We start from the raw sequence: 14,758 nt of genomic DNA, 5'->3' as shown, positions 1-14,758 counted from the left end.
CTCTTGGATGTCCTCTCCTGCATACAACCCTGCCTACGAAACCTGCGGTTCCTTTCGTGGATACCAGAGAGGGAGTTTCAGAGGTAGAGGACAGTTCCGCCAACGAGGCGGACCTAGAGCAAGGGGTGCCCGTGGAGGGAGGGGCCCTAAGTTCACTCCCTCCCAATGATGTGATGCCGGTAGGAGGGAGGCTTTATCACTTCCGAGACCATTGGACCTTCAGTCCATGGGCTCACAGCATAATATCCAGGGGCTTGGGTTGGAAATGGTCACAGGGATCCCCTCCTCCACCAGTGACCTTCCAGAGACCCACTCCCATCCTGGAAGAGTACACCGCGGAGTTACTCAAGAAGAAAGCAATCAAACGGGTTCGATCCCTGAAATTCCAAGGCCGCCTGTTTACAGTCCCGAAGAAAGACTCGTTGGCGTTGAAGGTAGTTCTGGACTTGTCGAAGCTCAACTCTTACATCCTTTGCGACAAGTTCCGTATGCTGACTATCTCTCAGGTACGTACCTTACTTCCCCGTGGGGCCGTCACCACCTCTATCGATCTTACCGACGCCTATTATCATGTCCCAGTAGCTCGAAACTTCTCTCCTTACCTAGGCTTCCGTCTCGGCAAGAGAGCATTTGCATTCAAAGTCATGCCCTTCGGTCTCAGCATTGCCCCCAGGATATTCACGAAACTGGGGGAGACGGTGCTCGAGCAACTCAGACACCAAGGGATACAGATCATCGCCTATCTGGACGATTGGCTCATTTGGGCCCAGTCGCACCAGGAATGCAACAGAGCTACGTCGAAGGTACTCCATTTTCTCGCCAAACTGGGCTTCCAAGTCAACCTCCGGAAGTCCCGCCTACAACCATCAAGCCACTTCGAATGGTTAGGCATCCGTTGGGACCTTTCAAAGCACAGACTCTCCCTTCCTCCCAAGAAGGTAAGGGAGATAGCTTCCAAGGTCAGGAACTTTCTCAAACACAGACAGCTGTCCAGAAGAGCTTTAGAACGAATCCTCGGCCTTCTCCAATTTGCCTCACTGACCGATCTCCTATTAAAAGCCAAACTCAAAGACATCAATCGAGTTTGGAGAAAGAGAGCGACAATACCTTCAAGAGACAAGACCTCGAAGATCCCCTCTGTCTTGAAAATGAGACTACAACCATGGTCCGAACGGAGGAACCTCTCCAAATCGGTTCCTCTACAGTTCCCCTCTCCACAAGTGACAATTCATACCGACGCGTCTCTGAGTGGATGGGGGGGTTACTCCCAACATCTGATGTTTCAGGGCTCTTGGTCACCCGCCATGAGGCAGTTCCATATTAATGTTCTCGAAGCCATGGCGGTGTTCTTGACCCTGAAGAGAATCTCTCCTCCGAGGTCGACCCACATCAGAGTAGTCTCAGACAGCACGGCCGTAGTCCACTGCCTCAACAGAGGGGGGTCCAAATCACCCAACCTGAATCAGATCCTGGTCACTATCTTCGCCTTGGCCGCTGACAAAGACTGGTTCCTGTCAGCAACTCACCTAGCAGGAGTCTAGAATGTGATAGCAGACTCATTATCCAGGACGAGCCCACTGGAATCGGAGTGGTCCCTGGACATGCACTCCTTCCGGTGGATACTCAGGCTGGTTCCAGGTCTCCAGGCAGATCTATTCGCGACCCGACTCAATCACAAACTCCCATGTTATGTGACACCGAACCTGGACCCTCAGGCTTATGCCATGGACGCATTAACCCTGGATTGGAACCATTGGCAGAAGATCTACTTATTCCCTCCAGTGAATCTTCTTCTGAAAGTCTTGCACAAACTCCGCTCCTTCAATGGGGCAGTGGCTTTAGTGGCACCTCACTGGCCAAAGAGCAGCTGGTTTCCTCTCCTCCTCGAGTTGAAACTCCGTCCCTTCCGGATCCCATTCCCCAAACTGACCCAAGTGGTCCAAACTCGGACTGTGTCAGATTCCTCAAGGATAGCCAAAACCCTAACTTTGTGGATTTCATGAAGTTTGCGGCTCGTAGGGATGCAAACGTCGACCCAGATAATGTCCTCTTTATAGAATCAGACAAAAGGGACTCTACGATTCGCCAATATGATTCGGCAGTTAAGAAACTAGCAGATTTCTTAAAGAATTCAGACCATTCGGTTATGACTCCTAATTTAGCCATCTCCTTCTTTAGGTCCATATTTGACAAAGGCCTAGCAGCTAGCACTATAACCACCATTAAGTCAGCTCTGAGGAAAGTCTTCCTGGTTGGGTTTAACATTAACCTGGCAGAGTCTTATTTCTCGTCTATTCCAAAAGCATGTGCTAGGCTTCGACCTTCGGTTCGTCCACAAAAGGTCTCTTGGTCTCTAAATGACGTCCTCAAACTGGCCTCCGACACGGACAACGAATCCTGCTCCTATATCACTCTTCTTAGGAAGACTTTATTTCTAACAGCTTTGGCCTCGGGTTCTAGAATCTCAGAACTAGCAGCTCTCTCACGAAACTCAGAAAACATGGATTTCCTCCCTTCAGGTGAAGTACTTCTTTCTCCAGACAGGGCGTTCCTAGCTAAAAACGAAGACCCCCAAAATAGGTGGTCCCCTTGGAAGATTATTCCTCTTCTCCAAGATACTTCTCCATGTCTGGTCACCACTCTCAGGGCCTTTTTAGCCAGGACTGCTACCCGATCGTCTGGCCCCTTGTTTATCACAGAACAAGGAGGCACCATTTCCATACATGGTATTAGGCAACAGATCCTATACTTCATTAAACAAGCCAATCCGGGATCATTTCCCCATGCTCATGATATCCGGTCAGTAGCTACCTTCATCAATTATTTCCAGAATATGGACTTTGATGACCTTAAACAGTACACGGGTTGGAAATCTCCTATGGTCTTCAAACGCCACTATCTAAAGAACTTACAGGCTCTTAAATACCCAGCGGTTGCAGCTGGGAGCCTTATCTCTCCCCCAGAGATCTTTTGTTCTTCCTTTCATCCATCTCTTTTTTTCTCCCTCCTACCCGCCACTCGCACCACGACGCCGCTTCCTTGGTGGTTCGTTAGCCCTAAGTTTATTACATATTAGGTTAATATGATGGTAACTATTATTGTTTACCGTAATTATAGGGTTGGGATATTCTTAGCCATGTCAGTTTTGTTGCATGTTTACTCTGATACTCGGAGGCTTCCCTGTTATCATGTTTGTTTAACCTTACTCTCACTATGCCCTGTGGCTAGTTTATGTTTTAAGCTTACTTACCTTAATTATATATGATTTTCTTTACATGGTGTTGTTTCTCTCCCCTGATTAAATTAGTAGTTATTGTTGGGCTTGGAAGGCATTCTCTGGTACATTTTCACCGGCCGCCACAGGTCGACCCAGAAAAGGGATTTTGACGAAGGAAAAATCTATTTCTGGGGAGAGACCTGTGGCGCCCGGTGAAACCCTTCCCCTTTATTTTACACGATCCCACCCTTTCCTTTCCAAGCCATCATGGCCAATACAGAAGGATGTTGTTCAGATGGCGCTCGCGTCGGGGCGTGGTTGGTGTGGCGCTGGTGGGTTGGCTAGGGCCTTTGTATCGGCCCATCCCTTTGACGAAGGAATTAACTAAATGGAAGACAACCTGTGAATAGTGGATTTCACGCGCCTTTGCTTTATACACGACACCCAAAAGGTGCTCGCACAAGGGTTGTAACCTCAGCATTCCATGCTTTTATCTTTCTCTGGTATAATTGGAAGGTTTTATCAGAAAAGGTATATAAGAAGGACTCTTTTCACCGGCCGCCACAGGTCTCTCCCCAGAAATAGATTTTTCCTTCGTCAAAATCCCTTTTTTAGACATCTGTAAAGAGGGCTTCTTTGCTGAACACCACAAAGATTCAGACTTGCCTCGTAAATCTCTTGTTCTCTCCAAGTAGCATCTTAGAGCTCTAACTGGGCACAAGACTCTTTCTACCTCATCTCCAACCAGATCCGTAAGATTTGGAATCTCGAATGCTTTGGGCTAAGGTTAAGAAGGGCGTTCGTTTTTTGGCAAGAAAACCTAACTGTAAGGAACAGACAGCTTTGCCATTACGAAATCCAACATTTTTGCTAAAAGCATGAATCTCGCTCACTCTTTTGGCTGTCGCAAGACTGACCAAAAATAAAGTTTTCATAGTGAGGTCTTTCAAGGCAGTTGAACCCAGTGGCTCAAACCTGTCGCTCATGAGATACTTCAAAACAATATCCAGATTCCAGGCTGGAGAATCTTGGTTCCGTCATTTTGAAGTCTCGAAAGACTTGAGAAGCTCTTGCAGATCCTTATTGCCAGAGAGGTCAAGGTTTCTATGCCTAAACACAGTAGCTAACATACTCCTATAGCCTTTGATAGTAGAGGAGGAGAAATTGCACTTCCTTCGAAGATAAAGCAGGAAATCTGCAATTTAAGCTACAAAGGTACTGGATGAGGAAAGAGAGTTGACTCTACACCACTCTCTGAAAACCTTCCACTTAGATTGATAGACCTTGATGGTTGAAGTCCTTCTTGCTCTGGCAATAGCCTGAGCTGCCTCCTTCGAAAAACCTCTCGATCTAGCGAGTCTCTCGATAGTCTGAAGGCAGTCAGCTGAAGAGCGTGGAGATTTTGATGCAATCTTTCCAAGTGGGGTTGTCTGAGAAGATCTGCTCTTAGAGGAAGAATTCTTGGGGTGTCTATCACCCATTCCAGTACCTCTGTGAACCATTCTCTTGACGGCCAATAGGGAGCCACAAGGGTCATCCTGGTTCCTTTGGATGTCACAAATTTCTGTATTACTCTGTACAGGATCTTGTAGGGAGGGAATGTATAGAGATCTAGATTGGACCAGTCCAATAGAAAAGCGTCTATGTGGACTGCTTCTGGATCTGGAACAGGGGAGCAACATGCCTCTAGCCTCTTTGTCTTTGAGGTTGCAAAGAGGTCTATGCAAGGACGACCCCAAAGACGCCACAGGCTCTTGCACACCTGAAGGTTGAGGGTCCACTCTGTTGGAAGGATCTGATTCCGTCTGCTGAGACTGTCTGCCATGACATTTTTCTCCCCTTGAATGAAACGCGTGAGAAGAATAACGTTTCTCTCTCTTGCCCACATCAGGAGATTCTTTGACGTCTCGTACAGAGATATCGAGTGCGTTCCCCCTTGTTTTGAGATGTACGCCAATGCTGTCGTGTTGTCCGCATTGACCTGAACTACTTTGTTGGTGACTAAAGCCTCGAAACTTCTGAGGGTTAAAAGAACTGCCAATAACTCCTTGTGGTTGATATGCAAGGATTTCTGGGGTTCTTTCCAAAGACCCGAGACTTCTAATTTGTCTAGGGTTGCTCCCCATCCTGTGTCCGAGGCGTCGGAGCATAACACAAGATCTAGGCTTTTCATTGACAAGTCGAGACCCTCCTGGAACTTGTCTGATTCCTCCCACCACCGAAGGCAGAATTTGATGGGGTTCGTGATAGGAATGGACATCGATTCTAAGCCCCTCTCCTTGTCCCAATGGCTGTTGAGATGGAACTGGAGAGGACGAAGATTCAGCCTTCCCAGTGGGACGAACTGCTCCAAGGAGGAGAGGGTTCCTATCAGACTCATCCATTTCCTTGCTGAGCAAACTTCCTTGCTTTGAAACGATCTCAGTTTCAACTTGGCTTGCTCTATCCTTGAGGGAGACGGAAAAGCCCGAAAAATCTGACTCCGTATCGTCATCCCCAAATATAAAATCTCTTGAGATGGAACCAAGAGAGACTTTTCCTTGTTTACAAGGAGACCTAGTTCTTCCGCAAGGTCCAAGGTTGTCTGAAGATCCTTCCGGCAGTAATCATAAGAGTGCGCTCTGAGAAGCCAGTCGTCGAGATACAGGGAGGCTCTTATGCCCCTTGAATGCAAGATCTTTGCTACATTCAGCATGAGCTTCGTAAAGATCTGAGGCCCTGTGCAAAGACCGAAGCATAGGGCTCTGAATTGGAAGACGTCTCCCATGAAAACGAACCTGAGGTAGGGTCTGAAGCTCGGATCGATGGGGATGTGGAAGTAGGCATCCCAAAGGTCCAATGAGACCACCTAGTCGTCCCTCCTTACTGCTGCTAACACTGACTTCGATGTCTCCATGGTGAACTTCGTTTGATGATGAACCTGTTCAGCGCACTCACGTCCAGAACTGGACGCCATCACCCCGAGTTCTTGGGTACCAGGAATGGCCGATTGTAGAAACCAGGTGAATGGATATCCTGAACCTTCTCTATGGCCCCCTTCTCTAACATAAGAGACACTTGGTTCGAAAGAGCTTGCCTCTTTGCCTCCTCTCTGTATCTGGGAGAGAGATCCACGGGCACTGAGACCAGGGGAGGGCTCCCTAGAAAGGGGATCTTGTAACCCTCCCTCAACATCTGAATAGACCACTAGTCTGCCCCTCTCTTCTCCCACGCTTGCCAGAATTTGAGTAGTGTGGCACCCACTGCCTGAAGGCGAAAGCAGTCAGACTCTGCTTCGCCCTGCCCTGAAACCTCTTCTCTTACTCCTTCTAGCATCAGGTCTGGAGCTACCCCTACTAGAAGATCTTCCTCAAAAGGGCTGGGAAAACTTGGGAAAAGTATCTTCCTTAGACTTGCGGCTGATAAAAGAGGAAGGCAAAGCCTTTCTAGCGGACTTGGAGACAAGATCCTGAGTGGCCTTCTGAGCTAAAGCTGCAGAGATCTCCCAGATAAGTTCTTGCGGAAACAGTAATGGAGAAAGAGGAGCATATAAGAGTTCGGACTTCTGGAAGGGAGTCAGCCCCAGCGAAAGAAAAGAGCAAAGTTGATCTCTTTTCTTAAGGATGCCTGCGGAAAAAAGAGCTGCAAGTTCATTAGCGCCATCCCTCAAGGCCTTGTCCATGCACGACATCAAAGGGACCAGGGCAGAGGTATCCCCCTCTTTAAAAGCCTCAACTTTTTTACCCAAGGCCCCCAGCGTCCAGTCTAGGAAGTTAAAAACTTCAAGGGCCCGAAAAATTCCTTTGAGAAGGTGGTCCATTTCTGAAGTGGACCAAAAAATTTTGATCTTCCTCATGGCCGACCGACGAGGAGCGTCTACGAGGCTTAAGAAATCTCCCTCGGCAGAGACAGGAATCCCCAAGCCGAGAACTTCTCCCGTCTCGTACCAGATGCTCGACCTCGAAGCGAGTCTAGCTGGAGGAAAGGAAAACGACGTCTTTCCTAAGGCCTTCTTAGACTGTAACCAGTCACCCATTAATTTAAGAGCTCTCTTGGACGAACGTGACAGAACCATCTTAGTAAAACAGGCTTTCTTAGAGGCTTTGCCTAGAGTAAACTCAGACGGAGGAGAGCGCGGAGCTATAGGCACAAAAAAGTCCGAAAACTCTTCAGTAAAAACTCTCATAAGTTTTTTAACATCAGCCGAATGACGAAAAGAAACAGAGTCCTCGTCTTGTGAAACGTCATCAAACTCCAAAGGAGAAAGCTGGGCTTCTACTTCCTTCTCCAGCGACGTTCCTCCAGGAGCAGTAGGGTTAAGAGCAGTATCAATATCAGAAAAAATCTGAGTGCCAACCGCAATAAAAATAGCCTCATTGCAAACAGTAACAGGCGGCAGAGTCGCGTGCGGCTCAACCGAACACTCGCCATCAGCCCGATCAGAGACGAGAAGTTCCTGTACATGAACCGCATTGATGTCTTGAAAAGGATAAGGCTCCTCCTCGTAATCCAAACTAACATCCGAAATATGACCAGGGAAAGGACGTTCAGGATCATATTCAGAAACACGCTTGCCGTCAACTACTGGCAAGCAATCGGTACTACGAATCGCTCGTTGTTCAGCGACTCGTTCAACTGTAACCATCCCGGAAATGCGACCTGAAGGACGCTCACCAAAATAATTGGCGGAGAGGGAAACTTCCTGAATGATAGGAAGTTTGGCAGCCTGTTTAAAAGGACGTTCGGTAGCCTGTTTGCAAGGACATTCGGCAGTCTGAACCTGAGGAGGATCGTCAGCCTGTTCAGTAGGAAGTTCAGGAGCCTGAGTCGAAGGGCAATCAAAAACCTGTTTAATAGGACGTCCGAAGTCTTTCTTAGAAGAACGCACAGGCACACAGTCTCGATCGCGTTCAATAAAAGAACCGTGGACTGCGGACTTAGGAGAACGATCACGATCGCTTCCTAAAGGCCGTTCGTATCGGATAGCAGGAAGCTTCGATCCCCGATTACGAGGCCGCTCGGAAACACGTCCTGGCTCACTTCTCCGATCACGATCGCTGATACGAGATTTGTCGCTGCGCTGGTATGAGTGCATAAAGGAAGAGAGCCTGCTTTGCATGTCTTGAAGAAAAACAAAGTCAGGATCCGAACGTTGTGAAAACGGCGATGAGGTCATAACGTTCTCCTCACCGCTAAACGGAATAGAGCGCCTAGAAGGCGAAATCCAGTCTAAAGGCTGCTTGGGAGCTTGGAATGAGGTAAAGCCTGGTCCTGGGTGCACAGAAGGATCCTTGGAAACGTCCAGAGTCCTAAAAGGCTCTGGAGAATCCCAATGACTGCATCCAGGTTTAGAACTAGCAGGACGTCGATAGGCCGTATCATAGGACCTCTTAAGAGGCCTGGAAGCGAGCTTCCAGCCTCTTTTAGGCAAGGGGTCATCCGAAGACGACGAAAAACACTTAACCTAACCTTTCTGATGGTGAGGGCGAACGTCCTGGGAGGCGCCCACAGGTACGTTCGAGGGGACGACTGCTCGTTTGATACAGTCTCTCGTCTCCTTTCGCCTTTCGACATTCCTTCTCCCAGGGGTTGGGGAGCTTGGAAGAGGTCTAGGACTAGGAAGACGACAGACACGTGCAGGCGCACCCTCCACTGCACTTAACTTCACTGCACTTGCACTTGCACCTTCACCTTTCAAAAGACGCACATCGGACATCAACTGTGTCCTGTCCGCAGCCAAAGATTCAACTTTAGCGCCAAGAGCTTGAATCGCCACTAACTTATCTTTTAGTGAAGGTTCATTAGCAATTGCAATTGTGGGATCAGGATCTACCACTACAGGTGAAGGAATAGGATTAATGACATGGGAGGAGGAAAAATCTCTAGAAGAGCGAGAAGAACTACGCCTCAATCTATCCCTTTTAAGTTTACGCCTGTATTTATCAAAATCAATCCACTCATGCTCTGACAGCAAAACACATTCATCACAGCGATCACCTAAATCACACTCTTTACCCCTACATGCAACACAGAGAGAATGGGGGTCAAGAGAGGCCTTAGCCATACGGGTCTTACACCCACTAGTCACACATAACCTAAAAGTAATAGGGGGGGTGGCCATTTTGAAAAATTTAAGAGAATTCAGACAAGCAAAGGTCAAAAATCATCTAATCCAAACAAAATCAAGAAATATCCAAAGCGAGATAAAAAACAAGCGGGAGTCAATAACCAAAGATTTGTACTTCACCAAAAAAAACGATCAGTAATGACGGAGTAGAATTCACGTGTCGCCGCTAGCGACGGCAGGGAATATATGAGGGTCACTGGAATGGTTCCCAGGTACCTCGCTACGGTGCAGGGGTGGTACACCTGGCTATCCAACTGGCGGTTGGCGCGAGTTTCGAATTTTCTGCCGTTGACGTCAGGGACGTAAGCTATATATATATACAGTAACTACCGGGTAAGTCTTGTGTTTAAAAATTTACTTTTTATCCTAGTTTTAAATATTCTTGCCTCATTTTTAAACACCATTAAGACCATACATATAACTAGGGTTTGTATACTGTATTCCAATTACTTTTTGTTTGGGTAATTTCTGTTCTAATTTGATTCTTGATGCATTAAGAATACAGAAGTACCAACTTTTCACTCAAGTTTGTACTTCTTCAGGCATAGAGCCATCAATCAAAAGTTAAATACCATTCTACAAAACACACCTACACCATAGTTTTTTTTTTTTTAAACACAGCCGTTCCTCCAAAATACAGGACAGTATAAGAAATTAAGGATTATATTTAGAGGAGCAAAGGATAGCCAAAATGTAATAAAAAATTACAAATTTGTATTTTTCCAAGTATACAAACCTGGAGCTATTTATAGGGGTATACTCTCAGCTGCACCGAAAGTATACCCCTTATAAATAGCGGAAGCTTTGTATTGACGTGGGAACAAATATAATTTGAAAACATATTCAAATTAGATAAAAAAAAAAAAAAAGAGTAAAATAAATACTAACCATCACAAGCTGAAGGAAGCTTTCCTTCTATGGCTGCTTTGAACAGTTCGCTGGCATATTCAGGATCTGAAAAATAGCATAAAGCAATTAATCAAACTTACTCTCGGGCAAAATTTCTCAGCATACTCCTTACATATTTTAAATATATGTTGGAATCCTATCATTCAAAAGATAGAACTTATGGAAATAACCTATGATTAGTAACTGCTGTCATGAAAACTTTTGAAAACAGTTTGTTTTTAATTATGTCAATACATTCCCAACACTCAATGTGCTATAAGCTTTGAAAGTGCAGCGGTAGTTAACAAGTACAAAAAGTAGAGGACTAGTAGTCGATTTACAATACAGTATATGATTACAACACCCCAATATTAATGACTACTATACTACTGTTCTGCTATACAGTATTAATGTTCACTGCTATCTGTGAATGCCATGAAATGGTTGCCACTGCTTTGTTCCCTCTAGATGTGGAGAGGAGGGTGGGATGAAATTTATAAATTTTATTCCAAAAAAATCTAGGTGGGAAGTGGTAATCAATTACGGATAGTTATATAAATCCACCATGAAGTAGGAGATAGATAAGAAAATACTATGAGAAATTTATTCAGGATTTAGCAATCATACAACTCGCTACAAGACAATCTGAGGTCGATTAGGCTTATAAAACTGAGAACTCCGTCAATAAAAGTCCTTACATTTACATCATTACCCCATCAAAAAGGACTATCACCAACATTGAAACCAAAACAAGGGCAAACAAATAAAAGTACTGTACCTTAACTCACTCCTTAACACCACCAGACTATTTGGTGTGTGTGTAGGCAAAAGAAAAATGAGCCGTAACCAGAGAGAGGGATCCAATGTAACACCGTCAGGCCAGTTAAAAGATCAAATAACTCTCTAGCGGTAGTATTCCGTGGAAAGATTTTCAAGAAATCCACAGATGTGCGATTCCCTTAATGTTTTGCATCCTACCTTTCAAAGAATAAAGATCAGACTTTTCCAAGTTATAGTGAGCCTCTATGATGAAACTCTTTATGAAAAAGGATAACTCTTCAACATAAGACAAAAATTATCTCAAAGACCCTTAAATACTAAAGAAGCACTCAGGCTTCTGACATTGTGAGCTCTTACCCGTGTTCTTCTTGAGGAAGAAGGGTAAGATGGCGAGTTCATGTAATGACCTTTCCTAGCCAGAACAAAATCATGTTTTTAGTTCTTTTTTCTGTCCTTCCCGTGCTGACAAAAGATGTTGTAGGAGAAGTCTAACAGATCTTGTATGCTTGAGATAGTGCCTTCAGTGCTTTCATGGGACACAATAAAAAGTGATCAGGATCACCGGTTGCGTACATAAGGCTCATGATATAAAAAGTTAAAACCCCGTAATCAGATATAAAAGGATACTGGGTCTCGGATACAAACTCAAGGATGAAGGAAGGTAAGACCTACCTCCACCCCCTGGAATGGATGATGTCGAAATAACGACTATAAAGTTCACTGACCTGCTTAAACGAGGCTAAAGTGAGCAGGAAAACCATTTTCTGGGTAAGGTCCCTCTCTGAGCCTAGCCTCAACGGTTCATAGGATGTCCCTTCAGGGAACATAAAACCTTGATGACGTGCCAGGATGGTGGTCTCACTTCAACTGGAGATCAGATCTGTCCAAAACTTCATATGACCATAGAGATTTCCTCCAAAGAAGAAATATGTACCCCTTTTAGGCTAAAGACTTGGTTTAACACTGAGCAATAGCCTTTCCCCACTGAAATGGAGCAGAATTTCTCCTTGCGGAGATAAAGTAAATACTGTAGTCAGCAATTAATGTTGTAGAAGCTACGAGAGGAAAGACACCTCTTCCATGACATCAACCACAAAAGATGGCCCATTTGGCTTAATAGACCGCTTTTGGGGATCTGTGAAGGTATCCAGACATCTCTTGTGTAGTCTTTCACTAAGTCTTTATCAGAGAGGAGATTCTGGATGACCTCCACTCATGAAGCCAAAGGGATCTCACTGCACTGTGGAAGACCCGGGTGTGTGGTTGGCACAACACGTTGGAAAGAGCAGACATTCCTCATTAGGCAGATTGACGGAAAAGCATAAACTTTGAGACCGTCACGTGGGTGCTGAAATGCGTCCTCAAATACTGACTCTGGGTCTGGAACTGGAGAGCAGTAGATGGGGAGCTGTTGTTTTAGGGAGGTCATGAATATGTCCACCGTCGGAGAACCCAACAAAGTCAGGATCTCTGTCGCTATCCAAGGATACAAAAACCATTTGGAGCCAGCCACTTGCATCCACCTGCTCAGCTTCTTCACCTCCATGTTCCTTCTGCCTGGAATGAAGTAGGCTGTCAACAAAATAGAGTTGAGTTCCGCCCACTTGAAAGTCTCTACAGCAAGATGGCATAGTTGCAGTGACACAGTAATAACTCCTTGTTTGCTTATGTAGGCCACTACGTTGATGTTGTCGCTCAGCAACACCACTGAGCGACCTGTTAGAAGAGGGAAAAACTGCTACAAAGCTGAAAAGACTATACTACTCTCAGCTCTAGGGCATTTATATGATCTGGGCGTTGTTGCTCGGACCAAAGCCCTGACACCATATGCTGACGTAGGTGAGCTCCCAACCTTCCTTAGACACGTCCGTGAATAGCAAAACCTCTCGAGGTGTTGAGAGAGGGCAACCTTTGAGAGGTTCGACTCGTCCAACCACCATGGAAGGTTCTTAACAGATTCTTCGCATATCAGAACCAGTGAGAAAGAATGGTCTAGAAGTTAGGACCAATATCCTTTCAACTACCATGAAGGGACTGAAGGTAAAGATGACAGCCAGATATTAAGTGCTCCAAGAGTGTCAGGTGCCCTAAAAGTTTCAGCTACTGATGTGCCAGCAGATGGGGTTGTTGAATGAAGGGAAGAGCTACGTACTTCTTGTAAATGGAATATCCTGTCCTGAGATGGATAAATCTTCCCGAGGACCGTGTCTATATCCATTCCTAGATAAGTTAGTCTTCTTTGCATGGGCATTAGTACAGACTTCTTTCGATTCAGCAAGATCCCTAAATTGTGACAAAATAAAAGAAGCCTGTATTGGTGGCAGAGAAGGGTGTCCTCCAAGTCTGCCAGAATCAGCCAGTTGTCCAGGTAACAAAGGAAACGAATGCCATTGGTGTGCCATGCTGAAAACAGTGAAGACTTGAGGAGCCATTGAAAGTCCGAAGCAGAGTACTTTGAACTGGAATAATCTGCCAGCTACTATTACTCGTAGGTATTGCCTGGGGGATGGATCAATTTAGAACTGGAAATATACATATTTCAGATCTATGGTAATCATGGAGTCCAAAGGCCTGATCGCCTGCCTAACCGTGAAAACAGTCTCCACCTTGAATTAAGTATGTTACACAAACTTGGTCAGGGGCTGAGAGTCGATGACTGATCTCCAGCCTCCAAAAGTCCTCTTTACAAGAAAGAGTCAACTCAAGAAGCCTGAGGAGCTGTTGTTGACCTTTCTCCAGCATAGCTTGGACCTCTCCCTGATGGGCTAGATCTTCTGGTGATCCCTAGTGATAAGATGACGATGTCGCCAGTGGTGGGGAATCAAAGGGGGAGAGCTGATGAATGAGAAGAGGTATCCAGATCAAAGGACCTCCATCCATCTATCATTTTGTCCCGTGATACCACCACCTCCTCCAACTACCTTGCAGGCATCCCCCACTGGTGGTATAGCAGAATGAATGTTACCCTAACAGAGATATTTTGTGTGACCTTTTCCCTTGCCTTTACTACGTCCTTAGTTTTGACAGACCGAAAAAAGCTGGTTCAGGGCCTTTTTGAAGATGGAGGTTTGAGGTTGGGTACTGCCCCTCTAGGCTTGTTTATGGGGCTATCATAGTTGTGAAGTTGCCTTAGCCTGAACTGAGGTGTAGGGTTGTGGTTATTGAAAGGATGTAAGAGTCTTGGCTGTTCTTTCTCCATTTTTCCATTGCTGCTTCTACCTCCACTGATGGAAAAAGGCCAGGGCGCTTAAGGGAGGAATTAAATAGGTTTAATCTTTCTCAACGGTCAATCTACTTGTGATACTCTAAAAGCCATGGCATTGATGTTTGTGCACCCAATTGGAACAAAATCTTCCCGGGCTTGCTTCTTGTCGGTCGAACAAGTCATCAAATGTTCCTGACCAGTGGTCAATCCAAGAGGTCATTTGCATAGTCACCATGGCAGTGACCTCCATTCCTGGAAAATTCTTCCAGCAGCTCCATTGAAACACCTGGCATCAAGGTGTATACTGTACTGAAGGATTCAGAGGAGGAGACAGCCTCCTGTGTGCAGTAATACTGTACTTCTCTCGCCTTGTAAAGGCCGCAAGAATCAAGCGGGAGGATCTCCCTGCCCTAAAGGAGTCTTTCTTTCTGGAAACTTGGGCATCCACCTTGTCTGAAGCTTCATTGGCCAAGATTGACCAAGTTAGCTCCAGATGTGATCTAGAACTACCAAGTGCTCAGCAGAGGTAATAAATAGACACCTTCCTGACATTAGGATGAGA

At 45.7% G+C, this 14,758-nt stretch overlaps 1 protein-coding gene across 1 annotated transcript in view; it reads right to left on the bottom strand.

Moving 5' to 3' along the window:
- Positions 1–14,758, bottom strand: part of LOC137657583 (uncharacterized) — a 109,438-nt gene that overhangs the window by 89,659 nt on the left and 5,021 nt on the right. The window contains exon 2 of the mRNA XM_068391933.1: positions 10,212–10,277. Within this exon, the coding sequence (XP_068248034.1) occupies positions 10,212–10,277 (66 nt within the window). The remainder of the gene's footprint in view (positions 1–10,211; positions 10,278–14,758) is intronic.

Source organism: Palaemon carinicauda, chromosome 1 (genome assembly GCF_036898095.1).
Source record: "Palaemon carinicauda isolate YSFRI2023 chromosome 1, ASM3689809v2, whole genome shotgun sequence".
NCBI classification, from domain to species: domain Eukaryota; kingdom Metazoa; phylum Arthropoda; class Malacostraca; order Decapoda; family Palaemonidae; genus Palaemon; species Palaemon carinicauda.
The sequence above is the reverse complement of the archived record's forward strand: the minus strand, read 5'-3'. Positions and strand labels throughout refer to the sequence as shown.